This window comes from Pyxicephalus adspersus, chromosome Z (assembly GCF_032062135.1).
Source record: "Pyxicephalus adspersus chromosome Z, UCB_Pads_2.0, whole genome shotgun sequence".
Lineage (NCBI taxonomy): Eukaryota > Metazoa > Chordata > Amphibia > Anura > Pyxicephalidae > Pyxicephalus > Pyxicephalus adspersus.
Window position 1 is genome coordinate 27489646 of NC_092871.1, and position 12339 is coordinate 27501984.

Consider the following 12339-nt stretch of genomic DNA (forward strand, 5'->3'; position numbering starts at 1 on the left):
GAAAGGAACGTTGGGATGACTTATGGCATGTTGTTTCCACTGTGTACTGCCACCGTTAGATAAGTTACTTTGTAGGTTTCCAGGTTTTTGTTTTTTTTTGAGTTGGTATGTGTCATTGCAAATGTGCATGTGGCAATAAGCTGCTTCTGTTCAACTTTTAAACATCTACAAAAGTGTGCTTGGGTTTGTTTGAACTTCCGGAGGCTAGAGACATTGTCAACCAGAAAGAATTTCACCCAAATAAACAGAATCTGTTGCATGTTTTGTATTGTACGGCAAACTGAACTGTAATACTTTGTAATTTGAATTAACATTCCTGCAATTACAGCAGTTTTGGCACCATTGAATCATGTTTGTCTATAAAACTGCAGAGCTGTGAGCTCAACAGTACTTTGTACCTGGACGTTACAGATAAATATTCAAAAGTGGACACTCACTGAATTTGGTATTACATTGCAACATTATTCCAGACTGACTGAAACCTGTTAAATACTGAACTGCTGCATGTCCAAGTGCTCGTCTTGGGGGGACAGATTGCCTTTAATTTGAAACATCACTACTGCCAAGTGCAGGTATCCAAGGTTTCCATACAACTGGTTAAGTGTTTGTGGTTTTGTTAATATCCAAGTACAATATTTGAAATTAGTTATCCAGCAGTGCCTTTCCATGTTTCATTACGTTCCAAAACAAATCTGCACTCTGCAAAGTGTGCAGTGCAATTTTGACTTAGACTGAAAAAATAAAACAAAACTAGTTGACTTTGCTTACCCTTATTGCAGTTTCACAGGATTTTGGTGGGTTACAGTAGAATGATTCACTTGTTTTTGGCTGCCATGGTCTTTGGGCAGAGACATCATTTGGTTCTTCATTATCCTTTACTCTTTCCTTTAAGAAGTGACACTACAGATTTGCAAACACATTGAAACAGTAACAGCACATATGGTTTGCTAGTTTCTTTGAAAGATGGACTACTTTCGTTCAATAGCAGTTTTACCACGTTTTAATTCATAACTTGGGTATCGTTCCTTGTTTGACAACTGCTGGCTAGTTGAGTACACATCCAGGATTAGGGCATTTTAAACCATATGATCCGTTACGTAAACATTTGATATATACTCTTTCGGAAATTTTGGATTGCTGTGTCCCAATGGCACACAAGTTATATAGAAGTTGAGTTACTCCTTATTTCGTAGCATCCATTTAATAAGGGTGTTTGGGAGAATTATGAAACAGGATGAAATGTGGGGTTTTTTGTGAGACTTTACTTTAGAAAAAAAGTTACAACACTAATACACAAGTTCTACTACACATTATACATTTCAGAGTAAAGCTAACAAAATCTGAAGATTAAGCATTTTAACTTCCTCAAAAAAAAAAAAATCATACTTGATTGAGGAGAAAACTTACAGGTAAAAAATAAAGATAAATAAAACAAAAAACAAACTCCTCTTAGTAGTCCGCTGGTGGTAAAAGCAGAGCAAACGCCAATTTTACTTGTTACAGAATGTCTTTGGTCCATGGTTAATGAGGATTTGCTTTTAATATCTGCTTCTGCCACCTCCTCTATCAGATCTGCTTCCGCCTCTGCCGCCACCACGGGGAGCACCCCGACTTGAGCTGCTGTATGAATCACGAGGGGGAGGATAGCCTCTATCCATTGGAGGGGGTAGGCCACGGTCTTGACGGCCAACTCTGTCACGTCCACTTGAGTACATATCATTCCTGCTGCTTGTATAACTGTCTCTGCCTCCGTAGCCATCTCGTGAGCTGCCATAATCATCATAGCGACTGCTTCCACCATATGATGGAGGGGGCCCTCTTGCAGGGGGGGCACTACGTGAGTTACCTGCAGGGTCAATGGTCAGGCAATAGGGCAATACTATGAGTTACATGATTACATTTCAATTTGATATTTGCAGCTGTATATTAGGGAATCTAGTGGAAAGGTTTGCATGTAAAAAAACAATCTAGTTGGTTTGAAAAAAAATAATGAACGAGGCACACTTTAAAAAGATCTCATTTGCATTAGGAACTCCAGAATAGCAGCTTAGATTGTAGTGGAGATTTTGCCACATGATATCCAGGGAGTTTCATTTGCTTCACTGGGATGGGGTTTTTTTTGGGGGGAGCTCCGGAATGGAGGATACTAAGGTTGCTGTTGATTTGGTAGGAATCTTGCTGTAGTGCAAATTAACATTACTCCATACATGGGAAAAACAAAACTGGATTTTTCCACACAGTGTTACTATTGGATTTTGGTGAAATAGTTTCTTTTTTTTTAATCTTCAGGAGGGGCAAACAAGTGTCCTGTAAAACAAAACCCCAAATAAAAAGATAACACCTTACCGTAGGGCTCATATGAGTCTCTGTAAGAACCGCCACTTGGATGATCTGAGTAATCTCTATCACGGCCTCCGTAGCCATCACGATCGCTGAACACAAGAAAACGAGTTAGTTTCACTCAAAAAAAAATCTAAAACTACTATACAGGACACGCTTTGTCCTAATATAGACAAGTTTCAAAGGAACACAGCATACCTATAACCTCTTGATCCATAATCATCACGAGAGCTTGAGTGACCATAATCCCTATAGGTATAGTCTCGTGGAGGTGGTGCATAATCTCTAGAATCTCTGGAGCTGCCGTAATCCCTGGAATAACTATAAAAAAAAATAAAAAAGGTTACATAAATGTATATCATCACTTTTGCAGTATTTTAACAACTGAAATGTTATCAAAATTAAATAAATTGCTGGATTGCCAGGTCACAACGTGTCCCTCCACTGACTACTGGGGGTATTTAGGGGAAGACAAAAAATATCAGTTATCAAGGATCACAGTACAAATCTGACAATGCTTCTATATATATATATATATATATATATATCCCCGTCACCTCTCATCACTTATTGGACTGCAACATTAGTGTTTTAAGTTGTCTGAGGCAGTGTAGCTTATGAAAAACTGCCTAGCCTAAAGATGTGTTAAGAGACTAAAACAATAGAGGCCGTTAAGACTTACCTGTCATAGCGATCCTTTGCACTGTAACCATCATCTCTTGGGGACATGTATTCATCTCTGCGTGATGGCAATGAATCCCTGCGAGGTGGTCCACCATAGCCGTCTCGTTCACGCGACAGTGGGGCTGCAGGCAAAGAATTTTTGGAAGGCAGTTATATTTCAGTTTTAGATACAGATTTGAGTGCTCAAATGGTCTTCTAAAACCAAGTTATTTACCTCGTCCACTCATTCCACTGCTGCGAATTGGGCCAGAGGGGGCAGATCTTTTAGGTGGAGGGCCTCCGCCACTGCGAGGAGGAGGTCCTCTTTTAAGGGGCATTCCACCTCTTGAAGAACCTTAAAAATGAAGGAAGGTGGGGTTACTAAAAACACAAAGGAATTAATGACTACATATATAGGTTCTAAAGAGCATCTGTCCCCCTAGGATAGAACCTTAGGAGACTTTGGTGCTATGAACTAGTGCATTTAGGATTGCAAGACCAAAAGCATCACAATTACTGAATGATGATTAGTAAAAAAACTTGTTTTACGTTATGGGTCATTTCTGACCAGACAGACAATACATAAAATAATAAAAAAATGTAACCCAAAGTTACAAGTAATACCATAATCACCTCCTCTTGACCCTCTAAGACCTCTTGGAGGGCCACGACTTCTTGGTGGAGGTGGTGGTCCACGTCTACTGCCTGCTCCAAAGGACGGTTTGGTGGCTTGCTCCACCTTAATTGGCTTTCCATCCAGTGCCTGTATGATCGAAAAACACAATGCAAGCTCAATGAACAGTAGGTGTAAAGACAACCAATCCAGGTAATTATAAAATTTTATGGTACAGCTTGCATAAAAGGAACTGGAGGCAGAACAAAGAACAACCACCTCCAAAAGAACAATCTAGTATTTAGTTGCCCAGTTTGGAAGACTGCAAATGCTGCACATTAAAAAACATTAAAAGATAGCTTTAGATCGTATTTATGGGTTTAAACAGCTGCCATTAGAAACTATGATGTTTTACACAGGCCAATTCTTTTCATTGGATCTGCAGATCATCACTAACCATGGACATTAGAGGTACATTTACCAGTATATAAACTATGGGTAGATCATTTACTAAGCTGTTTAAATACATCCTCTGTTAGAAACCCAAACATGAAGTGAAGAGCAGAACATATGTCATATCTATCATACTTGACAGAGTTGCTGCTATTTTTGAGTTTAAGACTGCCCAGAAGGCTGGAGCAACTATTGAGTTGTGTTATCTATGTAGGACTCTATTTAATTGTATGGAATGCTATATATTGCATTGTAATACATACACACATACAACTATTGAACTGCTGCTGTAACTTTCTATGAAGATTTTTGAATACACAAGCTTTTATGATACAGAAGATAATCCTGGTAAATGCACACACTATTTTGTAATATTACTTTTTTACACCCCCCTCTCACTTTACTGCCAAGACACATGATTCTAAAGCTCACCTTTCCATTTAATTCCCTTGCAGCATCCTTGGCATCTGCAGGGCTCTCAAATGTGACAAAGGCAAATCCTCTGGACTTGTTAGTCTCACGATCTTTCATTAAAAGCACTGAAAAGTGAAAACAAATTTAAGGGTTGATATTTGAACTCTCAGCAGAACTAACAAAGTACATGGCCTGTGTTGAAAAAGCTCAGAACTTCTTAGAGGACAATTAGGCTTTATCAGTTCAAATCCTGATCAATGCCAAAGATTCATCACAGCTCATACACAGCATCGCCATGTCAGATTCTTACCTTCTACTATACGGCCATATTTGCTAAAAACACCTTCCAAAGCCTTCTCTGTGGTCTCTGTGTTGAGACCACCAATGAACAGTTTTCCGGGGCGGTCGGCTTCCAACATGGTGATGTGATCTAGAGAGAGGGCAAAGAAGTTGAAAAACCCAAATTAGAAATCAAACTTTCTAACACCCAGCACAAACAAATCTATGGTAAATACAGTCGACACGTGTTCTGTCCCTGCACATCAACTGTCATACCAGCCAGAGAACTAAAGTAACTGAAATGAGATAACTGACACCACTACATGACATTTACCAAAAACTGATCATTTAAAACGAACTAAACCCAAAATAACAGTCTTCAGGCCGGCACAGAGGAAGCACCTGGCACTGACATGTCTCTTCTTCCAGGTTCTTTATCTTATGTCACCTGATCTCCGGTGACAGATATGAAGGAGGGATAAAAAAACAAAAAATAACCAAAAAGACTGCCGGCCTCACTGCGCATGTGTGAGATCAGCAAATTTTTCTTCCATTAACCTCCCCGGCGGTAATCTTGTAATGTCAAATTTCATTACAAAGAGCGGCAACCCTGAGCCACAATGGGGGGTGGAATTGAGGGTTTACTTGGTCCCCAAAGTCCTGCGGTATCCTCCGTCTATGCTGGCCAGCATTTGGGTCCCCTGGCCTCACATCCCCAGCGTGTGACTATTGGGGATGCAAAGCCATGGGATGCAGATGCTAGGCGGGCATTCAATGTACCTGTGGAATGCGCTGGCTGGTGGGACATTTAAAATAAGAAGTATTTTTAAATGTCAAATGGACCGCTTTGACATTTAAAAAACTAAAATAATCATACTGCTAGAGAGGTTAAAGAAAGGGCTCTGTCTGCACATGCCAACAGCAAGACATGCGCAGAAGGAGCAGCCAGGAGCCTTCCCGGGAAGTGTGCCGTGGGTATCCCAGGAGGCTTTGCACTGCAGCAATCAAGACAGAAATAGGAGGCTGCTGCACCCTTTAAAAAAAACAGTTGCCTAACCAAATATGGAGTTTATGTCCACTCTGTAGGGTAAAAATTATGTTTAAGTGCAACCCCCCCAGTTTTTTTTTGTTTTTATAAAAGAGCAGCACCAAATTTAAGCTCCTGTGCTTTGCCTTCAAATCCCTCCACAGTTATTGTCCCACTTACATCTATGACATGGTTAAAAAATACTCCCCCTGCCGTTCCCTCCACTCCCCCAATGATCTACTAATGACTTCCTCACTCATAACCTCATCACACGCACACGCACGGTTACAAGACTTCTCTAGAGCTGCTCCGACTCTCTGGAATGGTCTTCCTCGCCCTATTCGGCTTGCTCCTACTTTCTGCTCATTTAAAAGAGCGCTCAAAACTAATTTTTTCAAACTTGCCTACCCCCCTTCTTCTGTCTGCTAAAACCTCATTACTTCCCACCACTACATATCTCCCATCCTATTGTGTGTGAAATTCCCCCACCTACTAGATTGTAAGCTCTTCGGGCCAGGGTCCTCTCCTCCTGTATCACTGTCTGTATTAGTCTGTCATTTGCAATCCCTATTTAATGTACAGCGCTGCGTAATATGTTGGCACTATATAAATCCTGTTTAATAATAATAACCCCTAAATTCTCTATCACCAATGAATGAGGGCACAAAGCCTGCCAGGATACCAACATCAAACATCCCGGGAGGCTCTTGGGTGCTCCATATGTACATTCCCAAGGACATGGCACATGCGCAGGAGCCCTTTCATCAAAAGTGGGGGGAAAAAGTCGATCTTCCGCATGCACAGTGAGGTTGGCAAGTTCCCCCCCACCACCTTTAGGTCAACTGATCTTGCCTGCATAGCAAGAACCAGAAAGAAGATGGCAGCACCTTGGGCGCCAGCTGAAAGACAGATACCAGGACCCGATGGTAGAACCCTCCCGATTGATACTGCTCTGGGGGATTGAAGGTAAGTATTTTTTGGTGTTTTGGGCACTTTTTAGTTCTCTTCCTTTTTAATCAAATTCCACTTAAAGGTCATCAATTATTATTAAACAGGATTTATATAGCACCAAAATATTACACAGCACTGTAGATTAAATAGGAATCACAATGACCCCACACCACTTCCTCCATTCCAATATAAATGTACATTACACATATATATTATTAAATTAATCTCCTATAAAACCCTCAGTACATAGCGTGTGTTACAAGCTCAGAACTTCTTAGAGGACAAGTTGGCTTTATCAGCTCAAATCCTGATCATTGCCTGAGGTTCATCACAGCTCATACACAGCACCGTCATATCTGTATTTACTAAATATTCCTAATATTATCACTATGAGCCTGTCTGTACCTTGCCTCCAATCTAATCATACATTGCACACGCTGAATGGGCCCTCTCAGTCTCCAGGGATAAATTGGGAGCGAGGTATTAGGGCGTAGCCATAGGCAGCTCTATAATGTCTGACACAGACTAGTCAGTGCTCGTGTAGTGTATGGAAGTTCCTGACAACCCCACACACAGGCAGCGGCCATTGTCTTCACCCAGGGAAGCTCCTCACACAAAATGGCGGCGGTGAGGGGCGCGCGGAGAGCACGCGGCGGCCCAGCTATGGCCTTCCCATAATGCACCGCGTGTAGGAGCTGCACGGTGAGGCGGCCTGCTATACGGGTCTGACATAAACCCTGCTCACCGACACCACATGCATAACGTCAGTCACAGTCCACATGTAATACACCCCGCATGCACACGTATTTAACACGCTCCTCCACACACCCGTGCTATTTTACAAGTCAAACCGGGGCCCCGCAAAGGCCAGCTCACGGCTGACTTCGTCCTGTCCTACGCAAAACTACGCCTGCTAACCCACAGACTCCCAATTCATTCCGTCACCTTACCTCACAACCAAGTCTCCCGAATCACTGCGCAACAAAATGAACGCGGACAAAGAAGGCGTGCGCTTTATATATGTATGACGTCACAACTTCAAAACGAGGCCCGGTGACTGAAGGTCAGTCATGTACTGCACATGGAAGCCTGTGGCGGCGCTGTGCTCAATGGGATGTTGTAATGCACAATGTATGCTTTATGTTGGCTGTACAGATATTATTATTAAAGAGGACCTACCATGATATTTTTACCATTATATAAAAGGGTGGCTAATGATATTTTTCTTTTATTTTAAATGTATGGATAGATCTCTCCTTCTGTCTTTAACAACTGAGAGGGAAACCTGCAGCCTCCTAGTATACTTGTGTCACATATCCCCAGCAGAGATCACACATGCATCACCGGGGGCTTTTCCATAATGTAAAAAAAGTGCTCACATTTATGCATGCCCAGTGAGATCAGCACTTTTTCACATTTGTAAGAAGTCACGTCACCCGATCTCAGTGTGAATTTGGATGCAGAACCCAGAAGGAAGAAGGCCTGACTACTGTTCCATCTGTGCTGGGAAAAAAGAGAAGCTGCATCACTGAACGATATAAACCCCAACTTTTTTTTCTCTTCCTCCTGGTTACAACAAATCACACCAGAACACTGAAAGATTTACCATTCATTACTGATTATATGACAGCACACCAAGTGCCGGCACCCCACGTAGCACCCACTAAGTGCCAAACTTATTACTATAACAGAAAACAGCCCTTCAATGATAAGTGCATTCTCAGACATTACTTGCAGCATCTGCTGGTCAGTTGTGTATTCAACCACCCAACAGCTGAGCAAATTCCCTGCCTATAGGCTGCAGGACAAATTGTAACACATTGTGACAAAGGGGACATCTTGCCAGAAGCTCATCAACTGCTCGTATATCCCCTTTTATAAGGCTAGGTACACACGTGCAATAATTATGGTTTAAAAAAGAACGATCAACGATTATTTTGAACAATCGTATTGTGCACAATTTTGTACATGCTTTAACAATTCGATCGTTCAAATATAATCCACCAATAATGTACACACACTGGATACGTTGGTTTGAACAAGGCAGGAAGTGATGTGTACCGGAGAAAGTGTATCACAGAACAATCCACGATCACTGAATGACCGTACACACAATAGATTACAAACAATCATCGCCCAATCAGATCCACAGGGACGGTCGTTCGTTTCCAGCGAGATTCCTCGTTCGCCGACGTGGTTGACCAGTCCTGGTGCACTTTTTTTGTTAACAATTATAGAAGGATCTGTCGTGGATGGTTCGTTTCCAAAGACAATTATTGCACATGTGTACACAGCCTAAATGTTAACATGGAAAGGAATTAGAATGACTGCTCTCATTTATCTCTAAATTTATTCATAGAGGAGTCAGTAGACAGGCCGTCGATGAGCCCCTTGCAGCCCTTCAGACTCGTATACCAGGCCATTATTTGCAAATGAACAGAGCATTTCCCCTCACTTCTTATTTCTAAGACAATGGTCAGCAACACAAAGAAAGTGAATCTACACAGCCGGACAAAGCTTGATGGTGTTTTTCACCCAGGGCTATTGAAGGGCTAGTTCTCCCTCATGTGGGGTCAGTGGGAGTAGTAATTGCCCCCTTGGTTTTTGGGAGTAGTAATTGCCCCCTTGGTCAATAGGAGTAGCAATTGCCCCCTTGGTCTTTGGAAATAGTAATTGCTCCTTTTCCTGTGAGAGTAGTAGTTGCCCCTTGGTCTGTGGGTGTAGTAATTGCCCCTTGGTCTGTGGGAGTAGTATTTTCCCCTTGGTCTGTAGGAGTAGCAATTGCCCCTTGGTCTGTGGGAGTAGCAATTGTCCCTTGGTCTTTGGGAATAGTAACTGCTCCTTTTCCTGTGAGAGTAGTAATTGCCCCTTGGTCTGTCGGAGTAGTAATTGCCCCTTGGTCTGTCGGAGTAGTAGTTGCCCCTTGGTAGTAATTGCCCTTGGTCTTTGGGAGTAGTAGTTGCCCCTTGGTCTGTGGAAGGAGTAGTCGCCCCTTGGTCTGAAGGAGTAGTAATTGCCCAATAATCAGTGGAAGTAATGAATGCACCAGTGGCAGTGGAAGTATGTATTATATAATGATGTGCACCAGTAAGAGTACTGATGGGGGGGGGGGGAGGATTGTAGACACCCTCCCTTAAAACACTGGTGTTAGTGGGACTAAAGCTACATATAAATATTAGTGACTCGAGAGAAATGGTTGTGCTCTTCCATTACACAGAATGATGTTGTTCATCTGACATCTGTAGGTGGCTTTATAAGAGTACCCAGGTATGTTGCTAAATGGTTAATGCACAAGTTACTACAACACAAATTCTGTTCATTAGAACATTGCGATTCATTTTCAAGTTTTACTTTTACCCAGGATGTCACCCACTTTAAAGATCTGCAAGTGTATAGGAAACTAATGAGTAAGGATAATAATAAATCAAAAGGCTTCCCTTGTGTGATCACAGTGGAAACAATCCATTACTTTTATTATAGGAATGTGAATGTGAAATCCCTCTGGGCCGAGTATGTTCATTGAGGGGGGTAGAGGCTGGTAACAATATCAATATTTACATAACAAATATGAAAGAAACTGAGGATGGGATCCAAGGTGCCAGACAGTATTGTTACCTCTTACCCAAAAACTACATTACTGAATACAAAGTCCTCATTGTTTACAGGACAAAATCAACTCAACATGATTGTTGTTTAGTAAACAAAACCAAAACTGCATTAGCTTGAAATAAAAGTCATTATAAAGTCATGGAATACAAATATGTCTTTTGGTTGGAGAGGTGAGGGGTTAGGAATTATAACAGAATTTTATTGCTGGGGCACCACGTGGGAGATTCTCTCCCTCTTTTTGTTCTGGTGTTACTGTAACTGGCAGTGAATGTGATGGAAAATCCAAAATGATGAGTTATCATTGGGGAATAAAAGGGGCCTCCCAAAAATAAAGTTTAGATTTTGTTTCCATTATGTAAAAGGGATAGCCAACCTGTATAATAATATTAGACATGTGATGATAGGTTCACTATAAAACACTTTGAAAATACTTCCTCTCACTTCATGTTGTCTATGGGATTGGAAAAGCAAGAAAATCTCCCCAGCAGCAGACAGATTAAAGAATACAAAAATGTGGGTTTGAGGTTGTAACCATATTTTACACCATACACATCAAATCCATGTGCTGGCTTTAGGTATGTTTAAAGTAATCTGTAATACACTGAACCATCAAAGATTCTACAAAAAAGCAAGTAACCAGATTGGGGATTAGGATTAATAGAAAAATGCTTTTTCTGTAAACAATGTGTGTTCTTGCTTCTGAAAATTGTCATGTTTAATTATGTTGAGGGTGTAAATATAAACATAATCATGTATTACATATAAATAAAATATAATAGTATGGGCAGCACAGAGGCTCAGTAGTTAGAGCTCTGGCCTTTGCAGCGCTGGGTCCCAGGTTCCAATCCTGGCAAGGACATTATCTGCATGGAGTTTGCAGGTTCTCCCCAAGTTTGCGTGGGTTTCCTCTGAGTACTCTGTTTTCCTCCCACATTCCTAATACATGCAGTTAGGTTAATTGGCTTCCCCTAAATTAGACTGTATTAAAGATTAACACATGACTATGGTAGGGACATAAGGTCATGAGCCCCACTGAGGGACAGCTAGTGACATGACTATAGACTTTGTACAGCACTGCGTAATATGTCAGCGCTATATTAACACTGTATATTATTAATGATGATGAAACTGTTCAGGAAGCATAAATATTGTCAGATCCTCAGCCAAAATATTGTTGCATAAAAGCCAAATGCTGTTCCAACACACACAAGAAAGAAAAGGAGCAAAGCTGCAAAGGTAAAGATTTAGGTCTAGATTACACAGATGTTATACAAAGTGCTAAAAGGCTGTCCAAACATCTATGTGTGAAACTTCCATTCATTTACAACGTGAGATGTTTTTGATCATTGCATATTGGGCTGCACTGAAAACAGCCTGCAGTATTTGGTTACTGATAAAATACCACATTGAAAGAAATGAAGTGTTTATTGATGTTTAGAAGTGTCTGTGGGCATTTATGCCAGATTTCCCTCTGCTGCCACTTTAAGGGCACATAGCTTGGTTTAAAATGCCTTTCTTAACACACGAAAATGTATATAAAGGCTGTATAGACATGTTTAAGTGTTTTAAAATATTGCCAGTGTAGGCCAGATCTAATTTAACACACAAGTTTATATTTTGATAGAGGGGGAAGGGTTGTGTTTTTATATGTATTGTTCGCACCCTCAAATATTAATTACAACAATGCCGTTATATTGCTTTACAAATGTTTTATTGAAGGTTTACATCCAAAACATAGCGCTGCGTAATATGTTGGTGCTATATAAATCTTGTTTATTATTAATAATAAAATACAATGAATGGAGAAGATTTACAATTAAAATATTGTTGAAGGAAAAAGGTATAAAAGGAGAGAGGGGAAAGAAAAGAAGGAGGGGAAAGGCAGGGGAATGGGAACTGGGGGTCATCTCCTAAGTTTCACTAGTGTATGGCCATCTGTCTTTTAAGTAGTGGGTCTGGAAATGTAAAGGCTATGCAGGGATAAAAAAAA

At 41.0% G+C, this 12339-nt stretch overlaps 1 protein-coding gene and 2 non-coding genes across 5 annotated transcripts; all 3 read right to left on the reverse strand.

Moving 5' to 3' along the window:
• Window positions 1-1242: 1242 nt before the first annotated feature.
• Window positions 1243-7788, reverse strand: RBMX (RNA binding motif protein X-linked). Of its 3 annotated transcripts, none has more exons than XM_072431842.1 (9): window positions 7691-7788; window positions 4794-4913; window positions 4502-4608; window positions 3637-3766; window positions 3239-3358; window positions 3023-3146; window positions 2539-2661; window positions 2347-2432; window positions 1243-1846 (listed from the first exon to the last, which is right to left on the reverse strand). In XM_072431842.1, the coding sequence occupies exons 2-9, from the start codon at window positions 4900-4902 to the stop codon at window positions 1539-1541; spliced, it is 1107 nt and encodes a 368-aa protein (XP_072287943.1). In that variant the 5' UTR covers window positions 4903-4913; window positions 7691-7788; the 3' UTR covers window positions 1243-1538. The 3 variants fall into 3 exon arrangements, with proteins under 3 accessions (XP_072287943.1, XP_072287941.1, XP_072287942.1); XM_072431840.1 differs by having other exon boundaries at window positions 3628-3766; XM_072431841.1 differs by lacking the exon at window positions 7691-7788 and adding an exon at window positions 7146-7312 and having other exon boundaries at window positions 3628-3766.
• LOC140344706 (small nucleolar RNA SNORD61) lies at window positions 4687-4761 on the reverse strand. The gene has a single exon (XR_011923663.1). It is a non-coding gene; the product is annotated as a small nucleolar RNA SNORD61 (small nucleolar RNA).
• On the reverse strand, window positions 7001-7075 carry LOC140344707 (small nucleolar RNA SNORD61). The gene has a single exon (XR_011923664.1). It is a non-coding gene; the product is annotated as a small nucleolar RNA SNORD61 (small nucleolar RNA).
• Window positions 7789-12339: the final 4551 nt, after the last annotated feature.

Excerpts from the sequence above, each read along its gene's own strand:
- RBMX (XM_072431840.1), bottom strand. The coding sequence starts at position 4,902 with ATGTTGGAAGCCGACCGCCCCGGAAAACTGTTCATTGGTGGTCTCAAC. Across the intron at positions 3,767-4,501 it reads CAAGGGAATTAAATGGAAAG|GCACTGGATGGAAAGCCAAT; the intron begins GTGAGCTTTAGA and ends TCGATCATACAG. Across the intron at positions 2,662-3,022 it reads GCAAAGGATCGCTATGACAG|TTATTCCAGGGATTACGGCA; the intron begins GTAAGTCTTAAC and ends TTTTTTTTATAG.